The following is a 19,263-nucleotide window of genomic DNA, read 5'->3' as shown; positions in this document are numbered from 1 at the left end:
GGTGGAACTGTCAGAAAAGTGATAAAACTCTCAAAACAACATGATATCCACTGCAGAAGCTATGAAATTAGTCATGGAGGGAACACAATGTTGTGGACTCTGAAACCGAACAGACTTGAGTTTAAATCTGGACTCTACTAATTATTACTTACAGGACCTTAAGGGAATTTTCTTGACTATTCTAACCTTTAGCTTCTTTATATGTGATTATTTGCATATTATAAAATAGTAGTATCTATACTTCAAAAGGTCATTGTATTGAATGAGATAACATTTATAAAGTTGATTCCGAAGCCAATAATCAAGAAAATATTAGCTATGAGTTTGTTGTAAAAAGATTTTCATAAAGTGAAAATGATGAGCACTTTGGTAAAACTTATTTAATGACACTTCAGTTGTCCAGATGTTATGCCTGCTGAATAAACTCATTTGTTCATGGTGATACATACAATTCTTCATCTCTTTTAGTTACTTCATATTTCAACCATGATTATTCTTTTCCTCATAAATGCAATTGTTTATATTGATGACCAAACCAACCAACCAACCAAATAAACCCAAACCTGAAAAACAAAAAAGCCTGTGTTGTGTCCACTAAACAATTTCAAACCTCAGCATGCCTTATGATAGTGCCACTAACATGGCCTGAAACGGGTCCTTGTGTTATTATTAGTAACCTGTCAACATCTGGTTCTAAAAGAGATATAAAATATGATAGTTTCATGCTGGGGTCTTACATGATTTCAAATTCCTGAAAAAGGGTTTTGGACTGACTTCAAAGTACAAAATATTCATATTTGCCTTAAAGTTGTAATAAAATGTTAGTATAAAGATTTTCAAAATTTAAAAATAGCATTGTAAAAGCTACAATACTCCGTCATTTGTGCCAACTATTCAGTCTAAAAAAATATCAAGCTGCACAGGAGAGTCGCTAAATATACAAAAAGTTTAAAAGTGAAAAAAAATTAGACACCAAAGAAGTCTGTGTATTTGAAATAAATAGTTTTGGTATAAATATAGATTTTGGGATGAAATTATTACTGGTAATTTTGTTCTCCAAAAACAGGTTGAGGAATATAGATACTTAGTTCTAGGAAATAGTACTCTTAAGAGCATAGTCTATTTTATGTAAGAGTAAAAGAAATATGGTCAATTCTTGTAATTCATGTTAGTTCCATGTGACAAAGTCACTGAATACAGTGAATTAGCAAATGCTAACCCATTGTTCCTAGCAGATATATGCAGTAGATTCCTGTAAGCCTCTGGCCACATTTTTGCCAACTGATCAATACATAATCTTGTTTTAGGAGTGTTTCTGTTTAAAGACACCTTGTTTAATATACATTGTTATTCACTAAGATTCAACTCACCAAACCTGATCAGAGCTCATCTAAAACAGGCATTTTCTCTAGGAAACACCATAACAGCCTTCTTACAGTTAGGAACAGTACACAGCGTGTTAACAGTAATTGGTGGAGGTGGGGGGAGGGAGGCATTTTCAACAGTGAAATCATCAACAAAAAAGGCCAAAAATGTAACAACACGCCACTATACAGGTCACAAAAAGGACACTTGTTTACAATATGAAAGCTACATCAAGAAAGCAGAGCACTGCCTTAACTTAACCTTAGCTGGGAACGGCATCTGTGCAGGTCTGTACATGTCTGAGAATGACTGTGACAGTGCCAAGAGTCCTGATTTGGGATCGAAAAGTAAATTTTAGCAAGTAGGAGAAATCACAAATACAAAATCTGTAAATTAGAAAACTGACTGTAATTAATACTACTGAAGAGGTCCGATGCCTTTTCTTCCAGATCTGAATTTATTTTATTAAAGTTTATCATGTTCAGGAGACTTAAAAAATTCTTTCTAAGGACCCTCAGAATGAAACCAAAGGTATTTTCTCTTGGTCTCCAAAGGTAGAAACAGTGCTTCATTATTTATCATCTGATGGAAATAAATAAAAATTTCATAATTATATACATTACAGAAAAAGTTATACTGATAAAAATTCCATACAAGATTTCAAAATTGAAATTCTTCCTTTTAGAAAAAAGAAAAAATTATAGGAAAAAAATAAAGGCAAATAGGATGCTATATTTTCTTATTTTTCAGAATGACAATAAAATAGACACTTATAAACAAAGATTTAAATACTATTTACAAAGTAAAAATTACAGAAAATGGTCAATGCAAAATAAAATAAATCTCAGAACTCCTTTTTTAAATTGGATGAAGAATCTCAAGTGAAGCAATGACCAAACATTCAAATGGATATTATTCAAGAATCTTATTTTCCTGGAATTATGTAAACACGGCTAGCTATTTACTTAATCTTGATTACTTTAATACAGTAGTCAAGTAATGCTCCTATGTCTCAGAGCTATTACATACTGTTTTAATGTAAGGGCCAAGTATTTATGTTCAATTCTCCACGATGTGCAGATGTATTCATGTACATGCAAATGTCTCACGTGGATGGAAGACTCCAAAGCCCGGCACTAGTAACCAACCTGAGCTGCGTTGAACACTCGGTGGGACTGTGGACAAATATGTCACATTGGCTGAAAGAGACAACTATTTTATTAACTTAATCTCATGCAGAAGAATTTCCTATTTTTGTTTATTATCTTACACTTCAAATTTAAATTTGTATTCCTAAAGTCCTATGCTTCCATGGCACAGTAGCTGGAATAAATGAAATGGAAATTAACATGACTTCAGGAAGATTCTAGCATTTTTCAAAAAATAAAGTCTTTGATAAATATTTACTAATAAGTGTGAATAAAGCTTCTTGCTTAATCAAAGGTCCATTTATAGAGCAAACAGCCACTATCACTTCTAAATTATCTGTTTCACCTCTACCAGACAACATTTTAGGCATGTTACATCCAGGGTTTTTATGTACATATGGTGCTTTTCCTTCCAAAAAAACTCTTTTAGTATTACATAGCTTGATTTTAATAATCTCAACTCTAAAATTATTTTGATCCATGCTAATATGGTTTTAGAAACAGGTGTTAGGCCAGGAGCAGGATAAATATATATGGCACAGTATCATCCCATTAACATGATTTGTGAGATATCAATTGGATAGTAGATAAAAGAAAGATTATTCTACACATTTTTGGAAAAATCTTTCATAGTCAACTCCTAGCATCTTGTTAAAACTTTAAGCATGAGCAAATATATTTATCACTTTTTCCTCCTATTAAAATGAGAATAAAAAAGGGAAAACTTAAAAGCCTGAAAGAAAAGGAAAACAGGCTGTTGAGTGGACAAAACATTTGAACAGATTTCTGTAACATGACATTGGAAGGAGTAGGGGTTATTCACGAAGCCATTAGGAGGGAGACAGATAGTATGGACTAGTACATGGAGTTAAGCAGAAGCTTATCTATCCCGCAGAACCTTCAAAAGGCTTTTGAGGGTTCAAAGCACAGTATAAATAAGGAATTAATCAAAGTAAAATGAGGAACAAAACTGAAGGGATCATTGGGTCACTGTTTCCTTCCTTATACAATATAGACAAAGATTAGCCCCCTTACAATCTTTATAAATAAAATGCAACAACAGACCATAAGCTATCCCTCAACACACATGCAACAAGTGTCTTGAATGATTGGAGGCATCTACTCCAACCCCTTTCCCTTATCCAGGTTAAATAAAGAAGCATTTCCTCTAAAGAAACTGAACCCTAGAGAGAAGATTTCCCTTCTAACATTTATAAGAGGCCCAACATATGGCTTTCAAACCAATCTTCCCAAAGCAAGGGTCACCAACTTCAGATAGGTGCCTACATCTACAAATCAACCTTTTATGATCTCAAAGATCCAATATTCAGTCATTAAAGTGAGGCTGAAGCATTTGCACCATGACTACTTGGCTGATTTTTTCCTTATTTTATCCAGTGACTCTTCAGCAAAAGTTAAAAGTTAATTTTAATCTTAATCTAATAAAACCACAAACCCTACATATTCCACATTTGAGAACTGGCTTAGGTAAAGAACCCACTGAAGCTCTGCGATGGAGAAACATCAAGGAAGGGTCCACCTTTCTCCCAGCTTTAACCTTTTCAGTCCACTTGGACATCCTCAAGAGCTACCCCCAAAATCCTCAAGAAGTGTTTCTTAAATACAGATTATGAGTGTCCAGTGAGCTAAAAGATAATCAACACAAAACAAAAGCAACAAAGACAACACAAACAAAAAAGATAATATCAAAAGAAATGTTAGGAGCTAATGTGAAAAAGCTCCTATTGGCCAAAGCATAGAGAAATTTGACCATCAAAATAAAAATAAGCACAGTAATAGATTACAGTCCATCACATAACAAAAAGAATCCATGTGTTTACATTAATAATAAATAAATATATAAATAAAGCAGATATGAAAGGTCTTCTTTACAGAAAAATCTTATAAAAATAAAAGGAATGCAGGGGTGTTAGAAGAATCACTTTGCAATCATCTCAGGAAGAATAATTCTGGTAAAGATTATGAGTGGATGCTGTATGTGGAATTTGATAAAGAATAGATTATTTATAGTGTCTCCCAAGATTCCTCACATATTACTCATAAATTATAAAATGTATGAAGATGGTATATAACCAAATGATCAAAACTAACATTTATCAAGAAGACAAATTACATCATGTGCCTGTGGCCCTAATACATTGAGAAGGACACAGCATCAAGTATGCAGTATTCCTACCAAAAACGTATGTGGAAACGAAATCTAACCACGAGGACTATCAGAGGAAACCAAATGGAGCCCATAAAATGACAGAACTTTTCTCTTCAAAAATGCCATGGAGTCAAAGAAAGGCTGAGGAACAGTTCAGGAACATTATTGGGATAATTGAAAAACTAAACATATGAACTAAAGATGGGATAAAATATTGTATCGATGTTAAAGTTCCTGAATTTGATAACTGTACAGTGGCTCGGTCACAGTGCATTAGTGTCCTTTGGAAACACACTTTAGGCATAACATATGCAACCTAGTCTCAGGTTCAGAAAAACAGTAACGCCTATCTCTGTTAACAGAAATTTGGTGTGGAATCCAGGCATGTGAATTTGACAAAACTCTTGGTTTGATATACACTCAGTTTAAAAATTACTGCTCTAGAGTTTACTGTAATACAGACTGAAAACCATTAATCAGGAGATAAATGCCCAGCATTATGGATCAACAGTGGTAGGAGACTCTTGTCAAGGAAAACATCAAAATCGCAATAATTACTTTTGCCATTTTTGACAGAAATTTTTATTTTAAATGATGGAGAAAATATAGTAGAAAATAAAACACCCTTTTAACTCTTTTTATGTTCATATCTAAGACTTGGCATTAATGGCTGTGTTCTCTCCTTCTGTACATAAAATTATGTGAGTAACATTCAGTAATATAAATATTAAACAGTAATATTGTTTTCATACTGTAAAACACTTAGTACTTTCTCTGTGATAAATACTGTGTTAAAGCTTTTCTATGTTATCTCATTTTAATCCTCACAACTGCCATAACAGGTAGAGATTATTATTCTAATTTTATAGCTGAGGAACTATGACCCAGGGTGATTAAGTATCTTTGCCCAAGATCTCATAGCTGGCAAATGTAAAATTTAGGATTCAAGTTTAGGTCTATCTGAGTCCAAAGCTTTTATTCTTAACCACCAAACCTTATGCCCAGAACCGTTAGAACCCACAGATGGCAAAGGCAATCTACCATCTGTTTCTTCGTCACTGGCCCTCATCTCTTTTTCCTGTCACTGCTTATTACCTCCATTGTTGTTCCAGGCTGCAGCGTTTCTCCTAGGCTTTGATGAGAAAACAGATCTGGTGAAAACTCCAACACAGAATCTGATTCACCTATCCTCTGTGGTCCTCATTTTCCTCATCAGTCACATAATGGATAATTCTTATCCCATGGGACTTACAGGGGCTATCATTTAGAGAACCTAGACCAGTCGATGATTCAGAGTAACAAGTAGTTTTGTGGTCATCTTTCAAACTTTTTAAAAATCATATGCTACTTTTCCCATTTCAAATTAAGCTGATTATTTTGGATTTAATTACTGAGTAGTTATAGTCCTGCTTCTAAATTTCATTAATTTAGGATCTGAGAAATTTGGAGAGATGCCATTTACCTTTGCTAGGTGAATATATAAAGTAAGAAAAAGATTCTAACTTTGCTTAGATTTATATACCATATATAAAAACAAAGTTTGACAATTAAGGCCAAGGACTTAGTCATCAGTCAGTGATAACACAGATACTTTTTTGGCAGTTAAGTACTACCATCATCTTTAATCACTATCAATGTTTCTATATATGAACACTTTAAGACTCCATTGGAAGATTCAACATGTCAAAGTCCCTTTTGGTAGTATTACAAAATAAATCTGTCAATTAATAAGATGAAATTTCTACTATAAATCTTTAGAACATCAATAATCAGCAGTAATTTAAATTTTAAAGTACTTTGTGAATAGCATGGTAATTTATTTGATCTTTAAAATTAATGTTACAATTGTTGAGAGTCATATTTTAAGCATATTTTAAATTACAGAATACTAATACTTATTCAAAAATGTTCCTTAAGACAATGTCGTTGGGAACAACCTATCACACTGTGCTTCTTTTCAAGTTTATTGTATTTAATATGTTAAAAGAAATACTTAAGAATGTATACACACCTTGTTTTATCGTGCTCTGTTTCACTGCACTTTGCAATACTTAGTTTTCTACAAATTGAAGGATTGAGGCAAAGCTGCATCAAGCAAGCGCATCAAGGCCATTTTTCCCAGCAGCATTTGTTGTTCACTTTGTGTCTGTGTCACATTTTGGTAATTCTTGCAATTCTTCGAACTTTTTCATTATTGTACTTGTTATGGTGATCTGTGATTAGTGAATCTGAGTCACTGAAAGCTCAGATGATAGTTAGCATATTTTAGCAATAAAATATTTTCTAACTAAGGTGTGCACATGTTTTAGACATAATGCTATTGCACACTTTAACAGACTACAGTACAGTGTAAACATAACTTTTATATAAATTGGGAAACAAAAACATTCCTCTGATTTGCCTAATTGTGGTATTCAGTTGATTGTGGTCCAGAGCCAAACTCTCAATATCTCCGAAGTAGGCCTGTACACAGGCAGTCCTTGCTTTGTAAAGCATCCTGCTAACTATTGATAGTGACCATGGGACTGTGAATAGCTCTAACATGCACTTTTCAGTTAGAATTACCGTGCAAAGTAAGAACAGAGTTTTACTAAGATGAGGAATTGATTCCAAACAATAGGCTACATGGATAAATCCAGTACCAAACACAGTGCCTTATCCCTATAAAGTGCTCAGTAAATATTTGTTGAGTGAACAAATGGATGAGTGGTATGCAATGACAAACAAGTGAATTAGATGAACTGACTTAAACTTCACGTATCTTTTAAAAATTAACTTAAATTGGACCAGAGACTTAAATGTAAAGCATACAATTGTAAAACTTTTAGAATAATTCATAGAAGGAAATCTTAAGGATCTAGGACTAGGCAGAGTTCTCAGACTTACATCAAAAACTTGATCCATAAGAGTAGAAACTGATAAAGTATATCTCTATAATCAAAAACTCTTGCTCTTTAAAGGTCTATGTAAAGATGAAAACACAAGCTGTATAGAGACTGAGAAAAAAAATATTTGAAAACCATATTCTGACAAAGGATTAGTAACTAGAATACATAAGCAACTCTCAAAACAATTTTAAAAGTCAAACAATTCAATTGAAAAAGGAGAAACATATTTTGCCCAAGAGGATATAACCACTGGCACCTAAGCCAGTGGTGACACGTTCAACATCATTACCAAGAAGGGAGGTGGGTCTAACCATAAAAGGGCAGTTTGAGGGATCCCTGCGGTGCTTGAACTGTTCAGTATCTTCACTGGGGTGCTGGACAGTTGAACCTGTGAATAATTTCACATACCTGTTTACACATGGGAGTAAAAATAAAACTGGGGTTATATGAATAAGATTGACAGACTTATGCATACCAATGTCTGGGTTGTGATAATTAGTGTATTACAGTTTTGCAAAATGTCCCCATCCATAGAAACTTAGCAAGGTGTACAAAAGATCTCTCTGCATACTTCCTACAACTGCACATACTTCCACAAGTACCTCAAAAAAGGGGGAAGGGAAAAATTGTACCCTTAAAATGGGTGAATTTTATGATATGTGAATGATAAAGCAATAAACACTTTAAAAAAAGAAATTAGAAATTCTAATGCCTGCTCTAAAGAGAGTGACCAAGGACACAGCAAGTCTAGTGTCATTTGACAAATAGTAACTATTTTAAATTTCAGGAAATACAACTATTGAAAATCTATAACCTATGAATCATCTCTGACTTCATGGAATTTCCTATATGGGTCAAAAGAAGACATGATCACGGAATACAAATCCTGAAAGATATAAATCCTATGTTCTGACTATTTACATAAGATGCATCAATAATTGGGTAGAACATAATTGGGAAGCAGAACCTAGGCGGCCCAGTCAAAGTGTCCTGCTTTGGCTGAGGTCATGATCTTGCAGTCGGTGAGTTCAATCCCCACATCACTCTCTGTGCTGCTGACAGCTTGGAGCCTAGAGTCTGCTTTGGATTCTGTGTCTCCCCTCTCTCTGCCCCTCCCCCTGCTCATGCTCTGTCTTTCTCTCTCTCCCTAAATAAACATTTAAAAAATTTAAGAAAAATAATTGGGCAAAGGTATAAATGTGAAAGACCTGGTATTTGTGTGCCTCCTCCTTGATCTAAAAAAAAGGTAAATACAAAATACATTAAAGAGAACACTGATATGATTACTTATTAAAATTCAAAGTATATAAACTTAATTTAGACTGCTTCAAATGATCTTATTTCTACTATGTGCAAATAACAATTATTTTAAAAAATTTTTAATATTAAGTATCGAATACTATGATTTTAAAAATCAGAGTATGCTTTGTTTAAATCTTTCTTTTTTTATTCTTAAAAATCCTTATTTCTATTAAAATAATAACAGTGACATTAATAATACATACATACTTTTATCACGTATTGATGGGTTATTTGGAAGAGCCTATTTAAAAAATAATAAGTGTTTAGGCTTCTTTGGTTTTTAAAACTTATTTCTAGTTTTATTATGTTAAGATTAGAGAATGTAGGCTATATGATGTCTGCTTGAGAGAAATGTGTAAGTTTCTTGACACTGTTACAATGCAAAGTGAATTTAAAGTTACAGCTCCAATTATGCCATATGGAGTGTGACCTCAGATATTTCAAACAACATTTGTGGGACAGGAAATCACTCCTGTCTATTGTACAGGACTGCTTTAAGTCTTAACTGAGATAACACATATATATTTATGTTTAGTTTAATTGGTAAAAGCAGTATATATAGATCATGACTTTTTTCTAACGCAAAGACTGGAGAAACAGCAATACTTTTCTGACATGATTTTAGAAGTAATTTTTGTCACTTTTCCCAAGTGAAATACAGTTTTAGTCAAAACAGAGCACGATAGCACTTCTCCTGGAAGTCAGTATAAATTAATCACCAACTATACTAGTTACCAACTTACTAAAGGTTATAAGAGGCATAATACTTTTCTAGTCCAGTAGATGGCCACATTTCTAAAATAGTTAGTATTCTTGACTGACTGTATTTGTAATGTCTTGTTCTCTTTTCAAGAGGATTCCCACAAAAGAGTAAGATTAATCTATTTTAGTAATAGCTATTGCTATATCTAATTACAGCTTATCTGTAAAATGTTACACAGCTTTAGTCAAAAATCCCTCTGTAACAAACATCAAGTGAAATACTATTCTATAAGAAAAAGGTAACTGGATTAGTGCTTTTAGTAATTCTATGGCACCAAACATTCAAATAGCACATGTGGTGGAGATAACTCCATGTAATATAGAATGGCTTACACACCGCTTAGGTAGAAAATATACTGTGGAAGATGGGAAGTACAGAAATGAGTCTGGAGGCACCCAAAATGCCTACTTCTTTAAATACTTTGGTTTGAAGTAAACCAATTTCATAAATTTCTTCCTGAGAAAACACTGCTAATCACCGGTTTGTGATGACTGACATGCAGATAATCTCATTAAAAGAACTCATTATAGAAAGTTAGTTTTCTTCAATAATTCCTAAATATCTGAACAGTGGAATTCAGAAATAATGTATTTCCTATCTCAGATAAATATCTAAAATGTGTACCAGGAAAGTTATTTCTAAAATGTTAACCTTATTATGACTTAAAGATGAGGAAATTCACTTTTATCTTTTTAGAAATTTTCAACATTCTTCAATTAGATAGTGACAACTAGAATTTGATTATTTAAGGTTTTTGATTATTTTGATTATCATTTTTCTTTCAGTGATATCATGCAATACTACTCAATGGCATAAGACCATTAAAAATTCTGTGAGAAAATATTTTCTATAAGACATTTAGAATCAAAGTGGCAGCCCAGCTTTTATTTATCCACTTCCAAACGACTGGACCACCAAAGTAGCTTAGAACAAACTGGGTGGAGAAATTTAAAAAAAAAAGAAAAGAAAAAAGAGAGAAGAAAAATGGGATAACCAATCACATGCCTACAGCTGAATGGCAACAATTGAGGGAAAGTAGGGTAGGTCCACAAGGAGGTCTTTCTAAGGAGAAAGGGGAAATAGCTAAGTATTAAGAGGTCATAAGGTACATTAAACACATAAAAAAAAAAGAAAAAACCCTGCACTCATTAAATTTAAAGATCTGGTCTGCAACAGCAGTTTTTGTTACTAAAAGGCATACCATTTGTTTTTTTTTTTTTAATTCAAAAAGATTTACAATATTACTTTGGTTTCTGAAGCTTTTTTCCAGTTCTTTAATTTGATTCTATAATGAGGGCCACCAAACGGCATCTAAACAAATCTAAAAATTAAAATGTGTCATTTAAATATAACCCAAAAAAGCTGAGAATTTTAGCATTATTTATTTTCTTTGGCTTGTTTTGCAAGAAATGCTCCACTGTTTTATTTTAACCCTTAAATAAAATGACTTTATGATTCCTCACCTGTTTTAACTTTTAAATAAAAACAATTATTGTACTTCTCACCAGCAGTATTGTTAATTACACTAGTTCTTACTTAACTGCAGGATTTACTCCAGCCCACTGAAATCGGTAACTGCCATAGTAGCACGTCTGATCCCACTTCCTTGGGGCACACCACGCTACGTGCTCACTAACCAAAATGTCCACTGCTATGACAGTTGAGGAATTAAACATAACAAAACAAAAAACTAATTCTCACTGAATTGCCTCTTGACAAATAAAACAAGAAATTAAAATACTGAGGGCAGCCTGAACACAGGGAAAGACAGAATGAGGTGAGACAATATCTAGTAACGAAAAGAAACAGAAAATACAGATTTATTCAGCCTCCTTCTCTTTTTAGCTGTATTGGGAAAGTCACTAAAATTTCAAGGTCTCAGTTTCCTCACTTGTAAAACAAGAGTTTTCAACCTGACAATTGATCCTAAGGTCCTTTTAGCTATAAAATTCTATGATTCTATAATAATGAGAAAAAAATCCTAAAAAATAAAATAAAAGGAAGAGGTGATTGTGTGTGTGTAAAAGCATCTGTTCTTTCCATTCTTCCTCCCTGTGTTCATGACTTCGACAAATCACTACTCAGTATGGGCAGATATGGATTCTCCTAATATGGCTCACTGGCTAAAATCTTGTTCCTCCATTCAGAGAGCTTATGAAATCCTACGGAATCTATTCCTGAAAAGCACATGAACACAGAGCTAAACTTCCTAAACCAAATGCCTACAACTGAAACCACAAATATTTTTCTTCATCTCTGTCACTAAAGTACTTGCCACAAATATGACGTAAACTTATTCAGGCCAGGATATTTTAATTTTATGGTAGAATCTATGTCAATAAATTTGTCAGAAAAACAAAACCATGAGGAAAAAACAAATAGAGAATAGAAATTTCTAGAAGTAGATATATTTCATTAAAGTTGTTTTTGAAATTATTAATAATTCAATGAAAAAGAAACATGAGTTAGATGTATAGATGTATATTTATTTCACAGATTAATGATTTTGATGCACTATCACAGGTCAGCCACGGGATTAGCTTCAGTTTCCAAATTTGAATCAAAATGCAGAAAAAAGATAGTTGTGCATAGCACTTGGTTAAGTACTGAACTATAAAACCAGAAGTTTGAGTAATTTCAGTGCACTGCAATCAAGGAAGATAATCTCTTGTTTGAATCAATGGTTTTACATTGTGAAATAAGGAAAATGACTATCATTTAATCTACACAAAAAGCACAGTAAACACAAAAAATCCTTATTAAGTTGTTCATATACAAGAAATTATAATGCCTGATTCAGCTTATTTAGCAGTTATTACTTTGGGTATTTTGTGTATGAAAGTGTTTCAACTGTATTATTTCCCCAAGCATCTGATTAAAATTTTGCATATATCTAACGGCCAAAAATCACATTAGTTAACTGGCTGTAACCTATTATAAATGAAATGTTTGCCTGACAGAGAATCCTAGTTTAAAAGCCAAATGTGTAATTCGAGAATTGACACATTTAGGCACTTAAGGTATAAAAGATAAACCTGAATTACACTTTACTAAGGGGTAAGGGTTTACAACATCTTTCAAACCTGGAAGAAGCACAGGCAATTTTACAGTAGATCACAGCCAAAAGAATGTCACAACAAACCCTGAAACCCTGTACCTTTAATTCCTAATAAGCTTACATGATTCACTGACAAGCCTGAACCTTTAATTTCTAATGTGCTTAGGCGATTCATTGACAAATCTGTACTGGCGATGTACCACCAGGAAATGCTGATAGAAGGTGGCACCTGCCACCTAATAATGCTGAAAAACAGACATGCAAAACACACTTCTATTCTCAGATACACCTCTCCCATCCTTATTCACTCTTCCACCAACAGAAAGAGTGCCGATAACTTGCATTCTTACCATACCAGAAAAGCACGTGTCTAGCTTTTTCTAACTTCTTTCCTCCTTTAGTGCTATCTTTGCCCACATTTTTTGATACAGTTTCAACTCTATAAAATGGTAATGGGTAAAAATTACACAATCTCCAGCTGTGATAAACTCTGCTCATGTAGACCCCAAAAATACAGACTTTCCTCTCACACACATTGTCGCTCAGGCAGAATTTCCCAAGAAAAACAGTAAGTCCCTCTTCAGATAATTAGTAGGAAAAAAGACAATCAAAACAAAATAAAACTTCTTCACCGAGAGAGCTAATGCTTGCCTAGATTTATTTCTCTACAAACTGACATTTTTTCTTCTCTGATGCATTTCTCTTGGATGCATTTTTGCTCAGTTATTTCCATCTTAATATTAATGCTTCAATTTTTAATGTTTATTTATTTTTGAGAAAGAGAGAGAGAGAAAGAGAGAGAGAGAGAGAGAGAGAGAGAGAGAGAAAGAGAGTGAGAGGAGAAAGATGAGACAGAGTGCAGGCAGGGGGAGGGGCAGAGAGAGAAGGAGACATAATCTGAAACAGGCTCCAGGCTCTGAGCTATCAGTACCTAGTCTGACCTGGGGCTCAAACTCACAAACTGTGAGATCATGACCTGTGCCAAAGGAGATGTTTAACCGACTGAGCCACCCAGGCACCCACCATCCATTAACTCTTAAAAGTTATCAACCAGGCTATCTGTGTTAGGCAGTCTTGAGAAAAGCCCCCAAAGTCCTGGAACTGGTGGCCTTATATAATCCTCTCTACATTGACTTGTGGTTGGATTTACTGAGCCACTTCTATTATAATATGGCAATAATGATGAAATGCCACTTCAGAGATTATAAAAGACTACTGACATTCTTGGGTAACCTCCATTCAATTGCCGCCCTGTGGGAAATTAGCTACCATCCTATGAAGCAAGCCTACAGGAAAGCCCATGTGGTGGAGAATCCAGGCCTTTTCAACAACGGTGTGAGTGCTCATGGAAGCCTGGAAACTGACCCTCCTATCCCTCAGGGAAGCCTTCAGATGAGTTGAGTCCCCAACTATAGCCTGACTACAAACTCATGAAAGACCTTGAGTCAGAGGCTCTCCACCAAGCTATAACCAACGTTCTGACCCACAGAAACTGAGATAATCAATATTTGTTCTTTTAAGCTGCTAATTTGAGTCATTTGTTACTCAGCAATAGATAACTAATAAGTATCTCAGACAAAATATCAAGTTAAAATGAATAAAAGTGGCTGGTTTTTTTTACTCCACTTGAAATACAGAATAAATTTTTTTCTTCATTCTCAGATCTGCTCACTTTTGTAAGCCATTTTCTTGGGGGGGTGGTAAAAAACCTCCTATCTCATAAAGATGGTTACCAAACTCCAAATATTAAAAGAAAAGCTGAAATGAAAAACATACATTAACTTCACTTTGCAGCAATAAAGATCATGATAAACTGTATTGGAGAGAAACATCTAGGATCTTTGAAAATAAAAATTCAATTTGTTAAAAACAAGTTGACTCGGGGCGCCTGGGTGGCTCAGTCGGTTAAGCCTCCGACTTCGGCTCAGGTCAGATCTCACGTTCGTGGGTTCAAGCCCCACGTCAGGCTCTGTGCTGACAGCTAGCTCAGAGCCTGGAGCCTGTTTCCGGTTCTGTGTCTCCTTCTCTCTCTGCCCCTCCTCCCTCTCATGCTTTGTCTCTCTCTGTATCAAAAATAAATAAAACATTAAAAAAAAACAAGTTGACTCAGTTATTAAATTACTAACAACACACAGAACCTAAAAATATGTAAAAAAAAAAAAACTTCAATGAGGATTGGAATTAATTTACGTAGTTTCACCTAATGATATTATATTGGAACTCTCACCATTAGATAGTACAGATTAAAAATATGCCAAATTTATAACACAAGTTTGGCTGCTGAAGTAACCAGCAAATCCATCATAACCTAAACTAAAAAGTGTTTGCATTCTCATTACTAAAAAGTAAATAAAGAACTGAAAATTGTACCGACGCATCAAGAAACCACTATCTGAAAAGCAACGCTTGGGCTAGAAAAGAGTACTCTTTGCCATTTCTTGGCTTTATTTCACAATGAGGCCAGGTCATCACCTGGGGTCCCAAGTTCACCTATACTCCAGTGGCCTAGAAACACAAGGAACACACCTACTCCCGCCTCTTGATACAGATTCCACATTTTAATAAGCTATCACAGCTGTCGCTCAAAATGCTCTGCACAGCTATTGGTCCCAAAGTCTTGCTGGTTGGCAAGTTTCTGCCAACTGGCATGCACCCGTTGTCTATTTCCGAGAAGAAAAGTAAGGGTATGCAGAGAAGAGAGGTAAGCGGTCTGAAATATCTAGGCTTATGCTTGTACCTGAGCGACCTGCGATCCCCACCGCCGCCGCGACGAATCGGTCTCTGGGCGGGGGCTTTTTTAACTCACAAAGAAAATGGCTCAGCCAGGAACTGGTGCCCAGGCCATGGAGAAGCCGGTTCCAACTTCACTTGTTCACGCCGTTAGCGGTGGCAGCAGAGAGAATACCAGACACAGCACAGGGTTCCTCTGAACTCAGCGCGCCTCAAGCTGCAGCAACCAGAGCTGCGGACTGCCCGACTTTTGACGTTTCCTATTGTTGCCGGAAGTGACGTTCGGGTTCTGAGCATTAAAGAAGAAGCATTTCTATCCCCGATGTTTATGATTCGCCACAGATTCCCTGTTTCTCGCCTAGCAGCTCGAGTCACTCTGAGCGTCTACGCTAGACAAATTTTTAATCCGTAACTTGGGATTGGACTGGCCGTTGAAGAGCCTCTGAGCAGAGTCAATCACCTCAGGGGTCTGGACCAATGTAGTGTGGAATCTGCAGCGAGGAATCGCGAAGCACTTAGTAGCCGGTAGCTTTGAAGGGCTTGCCCGTCGCGTGGCGGGCGGCGACCCACTGTTTAAATACAAACGGTCGGCGCGAGGGGTGCGCCTGGCTGCGGGCGTCTGGCTGCCGCGAAGCGTTGCCGGAGTCTGGTCTCCACGGGCTACCTCGGGTCGCATATGCTACCTCCCCCGTCCCTGCTGTGCGCGGCCAGAGGCCTTCGGGGCCCACTTGTTAGCTTGGCGGCTGCTGGGGACGCTGGCGAGGCTGCGCCCCAGGTTAAGCGAGGGAAGCCTCTCTCCTGCAGCCCTGACCGAAACCACAGGTCTGCCTTTTCATCCTTTTAAATCAACTGGAGGGAGGAGAACCCTTGCTTATATACTCAACTGGCAGATCCTTAGGATAAACCTCGAATTTGGAAGAATCGCGGCAGCTAGGTCTCTCAAGTTAGGTTGTGGTTTTAGGGTTTGGGCTGGGAAGGTACAGACCGATTCTTTCATTGGGAACCGCTGAGCGGACTAGAAGAAAGGTGAAAGTGGTTGGAGTTTTCCTTGCTCGCATTTCCCTGGGTTTCCGTATCCTTGTAGACAACTTACGATTCTTCCCCCGCCGCCCATTGAAAATATCAGTCTTGGCGTTTTGATTGCGAAATTCTGGGTACACTATTTTTCTAAAATAATTCACAAATATTCTGACAGTTTTATCTGTGAACACAGCAGTCCTACAGAGCTCTATTCTTGTTCCGGACTCCGGGTTTTTCTCCTAGTTTTCTTAGGGTTTTCCCTTTCCAGACTTTTCTCCCTATGTTTTAGAGCAGTATTTCCCCTAGTATCTTTTGCTAAAATTTAATAAACCTAACTTTTCCTCACAATAGACTCCTCTGTTTATTTTTGCTTCATGGTTGCAGATACTGTCAAGTGTTGTAAGCAATGTCACAAATTCTTAGCCATGAACCATGAGTGTTAAAGTCAGTGTACATGTTCATTCTGAACAAAAATCACTGAGTTCAATGGCATTCTATTGGGAGGCATCACTTAACACCTCTAATAGCAATGAAATTAAGCTAGATTAAAAATCATAAACTGCCATCTATACCGTTTTCACCACCTTTCCCCCAATAAGTTTAGTTGTTGGGCATATCTGACTTGTACGGAAACTCTCTGGAGGATGCTAAGAAGCAATACTGAGTCCATCTTAATGGTTGAATTTATGCTACAATAGCAGAGTAATAGCTCCTTTCTGTTAATTTCTTTTGTTAAGGGTTTTAAATTTGAAATGTTATCAGTTTTTAAAAATAGCAATTTTTTTTTCATTTCTGAAAGTCCTACGCTAAAACTGATTAAGTTATAGATTGGCTTCTTTTAATATCCTAGTTTTGGTGTTTTTCATTTTTATAATAGATTTAGCAGTCTTTCATGAAAAGGTAGAGCAGTGGCTGTAATTTTTTGTGTGTGTAATACTTACAATTTTTTATCCCTGTATTTTTTCTATCCTGTTTTATTACTTATTTCCTTCACCTACAGATCCAACCTGTACTTGTATCTTACTCTTCTTCAAAATACTTATTCTGCTGGTACTGAAGAGGATGTGTTCCAAGGATATACTTTGTTGTCAGAAATTCCATTATCAGAGGTAGAAATAATATAAGACATTGATATGTTCCAGGACTTCAGAGAAAGGAAAGATACCACACAGTGTTAATTAAAGCAAAATTACATGTAGTAGAAAAATGGAATATACATCTAGAAGAATTAAAGGAAGTCTTTGGAAAGAGATATAATTTTTATTAAAGTTATAGAATGTCTTAGAAGGTAATATTACCAGCAGAAGAATCCTATTAAGATAGGTGGGTCTGGAACTTAATGCAATACTATTCTGGCCTATATGGTACCTAAGTATATATATTTTTTACAGTTACAATAAGATTAGTTACCCCTTTGTCTTTCCCAGTAAAGTAAAGGCTGGACTGGGGAAGGCATCTCTCTCACTGCTTCCCTATGTCCATCTATCCCCTAGTCATCCTAAAAGATGTTTAGTAAAGTTTATTTTCTTGGCCAGTATTTTGTATAATGTGATTTCGGGATCACTTCCTCTTTTTCAAGTTATCTTTCATTTCATGGCACCTTAAATTCCCTCTGCCTAAAAATGGCAATATTTAGAAATAATTGATTGGCTGGATGCAAACTGAAATTCAAGCATGGCTGTATAAAATTGCATCAACATCTTATTTACCATGTTGCTAAAGGAAAGGAGTCTTGCAGCAGGAAGTTACTGTGTTTCTAAAGAGGGGGAGACGGGTGCAGAATTGTGTGGCTAGGAGCTAAAAATAGAAAGCCTAAATTTAGGATTTTGCAAATTGATAGCCTTATTACCTCTAGTTATGCATAGATACAGAGAAGGTGTGTAAGGAGATGTTTTGTATCCTGGGCAACTCGCTAGAATGTTGACTTGGGGGGCGGGGAAGATTATAATATCTCTACCTGATTTATAAATTGTTCTGTTTTGTTTTTAATGTAATGACTTCATTTTAAAGGAGCTTCATTTCCAGAGGATTCATTATTCAAGGTATTGTCATATATTTTCCTTCTATGAAGTGACCATGGACGATTACAAATAGATATTTTTGAGTGCCTTGTTGACCTTTGCCTTACTGATTGACTGCTTACAGTTTATTTAGAAGCCTTTTAGCTCTTTCTAGCAAAGGTTCATAAACATTTATTTACTTACCAATACATTTATTTGTTATATGAATCTCTTGGGGATAATCTTTTTTGAGAATCTAATGAAAGCCCTACAACTATGCAATGTGTCATTTAAAAATATAATTCCATGATATTTTCTTCAAGATTTATAAAAATGAGCCATTTTATCCAAAATCTCAAATATTGTTCTAGTCTTTTGGGGCATATATATATTTTTCTGACATATATTTTCTGGAGTTGTATTTCTATTTCATAGGCCCTATATAGGTCAACCTTAGTAGATATCACTTTTAAGTTTTCCTAAGTAGTGGTACCAATTTTACCCTTTCACAGCACTGTTTCAGATGTTCTACAGTGTCACATTTTGGGCTTACTTTGGTATTTCCTAATAATAAATGTGATGGAATGTTTTTTCACATTTACTATTTATAAAGTTCCTGTTTATATCTCTTTCCCTTTTTTCTATTGTTGTCTTTCTTTTTCTTATTGCTTTGAAGGAAATTCTTTACATATTTTAGATAGACATTTTTTTGTTGAATTTACATTATCCACAGCATCACATTCTCTCAGTAGTTTGTCTTTCCACTCTCAAGGGTGTCTTTTGATGAACAGAGTTGCTAATTTTAATGTGGTTCGTTTT

The 19,263-nt window shown here is 35.3% G+C and overlaps 2 protein-coding genes across 3 annotated transcripts in view; one reads left to right on the top strand and one right to left on the bottom strand.

The window, feature by feature from the left end:
• Positions 1–15,779, bottom strand: part of FBXO8 (F-box protein 8) — a 47,905-nt gene extending 32,126 nt beyond the window's left edge. The window contains exon 1 of one of the 2 annotated variants that reach the window (XR_003908386.1): positions 15,432–15,779. The gene's annotated coding sequence lies outside the window, so the exon portion shown is untranslated. The remainder of the gene's footprint in view (positions 1–15,431) is intronic. The other variant, XM_029938677.1, reaches the window with a different exon arrangement.
• The window catches only part of CEP44 (centrosomal protein 44), a 17,067-nt gene continuing 13,085 nt past the window's right edge, over positions 15,282–19,263 (top strand). Inside the window, exons 1-4 of the mRNA XM_029950520.1 lie at positions 15,282–15,573; positions 15,875–16,246; positions 17,445–17,553; positions 18,455–18,486. Of these exons, the coding sequence (XP_029806380.1) occupies positions 15,282–15,573; positions 15,875–16,246; positions 17,445–17,553; positions 18,455–18,486 (805 nt within the window). The remainder of the gene's footprint in view (positions 15,574–15,874; positions 16,247–17,444; positions 17,554–18,454; positions 18,487–19,263) is intronic.

This window comes from Suricata suricatta, chromosome 1, assembly GCF_006229205.1.
Source record: "Suricata suricatta isolate VVHF042 chromosome 1, meerkat_22Aug2017_6uvM2_HiC, whole genome shotgun sequence".
In the NCBI taxonomy this organism is placed as follows: domain Eukaryota; kingdom Metazoa; phylum Chordata; class Mammalia; order Carnivora; family Herpestidae; genus Suricata; species Suricata suricatta.
This window is presented reverse-complemented; position numbering and strand designations above follow the sequence as displayed.